This window comes from Piliocolobus tephrosceles, chromosome 6 (genome assembly GCF_002776525.5).
Source record: "Piliocolobus tephrosceles isolate RC106 chromosome 6, ASM277652v3, whole genome shotgun sequence".
Taxonomy (NCBI): Eukaryota; Metazoa; Chordata; class Mammalia; order Primates; family Cercopithecidae; genus Piliocolobus; species Piliocolobus tephrosceles.
In genome coordinates, this window is record NC_045439.1 from 117,585,809 (window position 1) to 117,590,099 (window position 4,291).

Consider the following 4,291-nt stretch of genomic DNA (forward strand, 5'->3'; position numbering starts at 1 on the left):
TATATTGCAACTTTAGCACATCTTTATTAGAACTCTTTCATTGTGGGTAAACAGCCACAAAAATAAATGCTGACTTAGAAAGTATAAATACAAATATTTAAACAAAAATTTTGCAGCATTCATAGCGCAAATTGTACCTGAACTGAAGGGCTCTGTGTGTCTATATATATTACATATGTGTGCATTATATTCACTTCTATCTAACCATATACATATATTTATTTATAATTTGCCAAGCTCTATTAACAATATACCTGAAACAAAATATATAAAAGGCATTCTATTAACGGATTTGGAAATAAACACAGGGTAAAAAGCTATGCACAGAAAATTAAATTATATCTCTTTTTGCTGTATATCCACAGAAACTTACAGGTATCAGCTGAAAAGCCTATACTTTGTTTAAAGCTAGGGTTTATTAAATAGGCTGCTCCTTGTAAAATTTGTTCACAAAGGGAAAAATACTATTTTCATTTTTAGAGTCAGTTCAAATTAAAGGAGCAGTTTAAATTTTAGTTTGGCTGAAAAAGCCTTTGAGTTCCCTATAACTTGATTGGTCTTTAAAAATTTAACTCTACTTAATAAAAGAGACAAAAGTATCAAGATATATATGAATTTAGCCTATTTTTTATTTCTGTGTGTTCATAGTAAACATTTTTGTAAGTGACAAACACGGGCATATGACCACAGTATCACAATCAAGAAATTTTAAGACAACATTAACAATCACTCAAATTTATGCGGCATTTGCGCAACACAGGTTACATATTTGCAAGGTTTACCTATAAGTACAATAGGTATTAACATTTCACTACATTTAGAAAAAATAAAAGTGACCTGTTAGTGACCACATACATCAAAATATACACAACACAAACTGAAGGCAATCGTTAATTTTGTCCCCTTCTGATTCAATTGAATGGGCAGTGTTGCCAACTGAAACAACTTTCTTTTTTGTTTGTTTTAATACTTAGTATACCGAGTGCATTTTCTAGAACCCAATCTTTGGTCTAAAAGTAAACAAAAGAAAAAAACAGTTCTTTAAAGAAAAGGACAAAACAATAAATGGCCAAAATAATTTCTTGGGCACCTTTACTACGAATGCTTTTTAAATACAAATTACAGTTTAACATTTTAAAACTCTCCCCATAATTTAGGTTGTTCTCAAGGTCTGCGTCCACCATATAGTTCCATGATAACTTATAATACTGCACACATGGAAATCTGGCGGCTCTTAGAGATAGACTTGTCAGGTTTGAATGAAATGGCAAAGCAGTCACTATTTAGATACACATTCTACTAAAATTTTGACTTCCAAACCTTATATTCTACAATGTATTCTCCCCACATTGCACCTCGCTGACACTCCACACCTTGTTAGAATAATAAACAACCCTAGAGACTGAACAAACGTACAGAAATGGGAGGGGGGGCTTAATAAAAAATACCTGGACTTATTTTTTTAATTATCATTTACAATGCAAATGTGTGTAAAACGTTCACTTACAGTCTGGTCCCAGGGATGTTAATGTATTAAAGGGTTGGAAGAAGACCCCTGATTTTGATGTGTGAAATAATCAGACAGTCCCCCGGACAGTCCCGTCGTAAAACTTGGCAAAGAGGGTCTTAAAGACTCACAGGGCAGGGTCGAGGGGGCCTGCGGCGACGTGGAGGAGGACGCGGCCCTGGCGCTCATGGACGTGCTGCTCTGCGAAGTCATTGACGGGTGCGGGACGTGGGGGAAAAAGTAACTGGTCTGGCCCGCGAGCAGGTTGACGGAGCAGGGGTTGAGGGAGTAGGTCCCGGAGCAGGGCACCGACAGGCCGCAGGGCACCGAGGCGGCGAGCGCGGCGGCCGTGAGGTGGTGCGTGGCGTACGGGATCTCCCCGTTGACCAGCCGGTCCACGCTCAAGCCGTTGGCCGTGGAGAAGGAGTGGTTGTTGCCCAGCGAGTTCTGAGTCAACACGGAGCTGTAGGGCATGGGGTGGCTGGGGTAGGCCGACGTGGTGCCGTTGTAACTCAAAGTGCTGCTGGCGCGGGGGTGGTGCAGGGACAGGAAGGGCGACATGGGCCAGTAGAGGGAGCCGGCGCGGTCCATGAAGGTGAGGCCAGTGGAGGTGAGGCGCGCCCCGCGCTTGAAGGCCAGCTTGGCCCGCGAGGTGGTGGAGCGGCGCCGCAGCTTGCCCGTGGTGCCACCGATGAACACGTCGTCGCTCGACGGGTCCAGCATCCAGTAGTTGCCCTTGCCCGGGTCGTCGTAGTGGCGCGGCACCTTCACGAAGCACTTGTTGAGGGACAGATTGTGGCGGATGGAGTTCTGCCAGCCCTGTTTGTTCTCGCGGTAGTAGGGGAAGTTCTTCATGATGAACTCGTAGATGCCATTGAGCGTGAGCCGCTTCTCGGGGCTCTGCCGGATGGCCATCATGATGAGAGCGTTATAGCTGAACGGCGGCTTCTCGTACTTGCCGTTCTTCTTCTCGCCCTCCTTGCCCCCCTCCCCGTCCTTGCCGCCCTCGCCCGCCCCCTTCTTCTCCTCCCCCCCGGCGCCGGCGCCCTTCTCCTTCTCGTCCGGCCCGACGGGCGCCAGCTCCCCGGGCCCGCCGCCTGGCTCGCCCTTGCCGCCCAGCCCGTCCGCTTTGGCCCCGTCCAGGGCGGCGGCCGGTGGTGGCGGTGGCGGCGGCGGGAGCAGCAGCTGCTGGGGGCCCTTGTCGTCGTCGGCGGCCGGGGCGCCCCGCGTCTGGGGGGGCTGCGGTGCCGGGGGCGGCGGCGGCGGCGGCGGCTGCTGCTGCTGCGGCGGCGGCGGCGGTTGCGGGGCGGGCGGCGGCGGGTGGTGGTGATGGTGGTGGTGGTGGTGGTGGTGCTGGGGGTGGTGGCTGTTGTGGTGGCCGTGGCTTGCGTGGTGGTTGTCGTTCTGGACCGCCTCGGGCACCAGGCTGTTGATGCTGAACGAGGACTTGGGGATCATTTTCACCTCTTTCCTATCTCCCATGTCCAGCATCACCCAGTCGTCGGGGGGAAACGGCGGCGGCGGCGCGGGAGCGGGACAGCGGCGCGGCGGGTGGCGGCGACCGGTGGGTGCCGAACGGGGCGCGGGGGGCGCGGGCGGCAGCGGCGGCACTGAGCGCTCCGGCAGCAGCGCAGTTGGACCGCAGGCTCGGGCGCTGGCAAGTCATGTAGCAAAAGCAGCAACCACCCCTCAGGAATTAGAAAAAAAAAAAAAAAAAAAAAAAGGAAAAGAAAAAAAGAAAGAAAGAAAAAAGAAACAACCACCGCCCCGGGGGTGAAGCTCCCTCGCTCCCAACTGTACTTCTTGGTCTCCCCCCCCACCCCCCGCTCCCCCCCCCGCTGCTTCCTCCTCCTCCTCCTCCTCTCGCAGCAGCAGTCACAGCAGCAGCAGCAGCAGCCCAAAGGGGGGGGAGAGCCGGGCGGCGGGCGGGCGCGTCCCGGAGCGGCCGCGGCGAGGCTGGGGAGACAGCGATCGAGGCGGCTATAGCCACAATTAATTTTCCGAGCTACAGGCGCACACTAGGGCTGTAAAAAAATTTTTGGTTTAACCTTTCCTACCGCTGGGCCAATCAGAGCCGGCGGCGTGCGGGAGCGTCTCTCTCGCCGTCTACCAATCGGAGGGGCCGGGCCCACCCACCCCCGCCCCGCCCTCCGGCTGCCGCCCCCTCGGGCGCTCACCTCCCCCTCTCCGCGGGCCTCGGACCCCGCGGCCGCGCGGAGCCGCGTAGGGATACGCCGGCGGGAGTACGCGGTGCCGCAGCCCTTCCCTGCGCCCCCGCCACCCCCTCCACCCAGCCGGCTCCGCTCCACCGAAATTCCTCTCCTAGGGCCAATAGCTCACATTTCCGGCTTCCTCCTCATTGTACTGGGTCATTTTCGTTTGAGCGTCAATATTTGTCCTTAGTGATTAAAGTTTGTATCCAATTTTATTTTTGAAAGCGGGGGTGGTGGTGGTGGTAGTGGGAAGAGTGGGAGTGCAGGGAGAGGATGCGAGAGGGCAGGAAATGGAGGAGGTAGAGGCGAGGCACTACTTTTCCTAGTCGGCACTGCAGGCCCATGTCTGGCATTTCTTAGCTAGTAGGAAAATTGTGCCCTTTGTAGGTAATAGTCTAGCGCAGCTTTGGATAAAGGGGGAGAGAAGGCCCACCGCTGGCTTGTGTGCGGGGGGTATCCTTTACTTCGGGGGAGAAGGGTGTGGGAGAGCTTTGGGAACGATGAGGAGGAGGAAGTGGGCAGAGGAGCGCGGGGCCAAACAGGGGTTACTTACTCGATTCCCGAGGCCTGG

General features: G+C 53.2%; 1 protein-coding gene across 1 annotated transcript in view; it reads right to left on the reverse strand.

Moving 5' to 3' along the window:
- The window catches only part of FOXG1 (forkhead box G1), a 4,902-nt gene continuing 611 nt past the window's right edge, over nt 1–4,291 (reverse strand). Inside the window, exon 1 of the mRNA XM_023227429.3 lies at nt 1–4,291. This exon is cut by the window's right edge and continues 611 nt beyond it. Within this exon, the coding sequence (XP_023083197.1) occupies nt 1,526–2,998 (1,473 nt within the window). The 5' untranslated portion in view covers nt 2,999–4,291 and the 3' untranslated portion in view covers nt 1–1,525.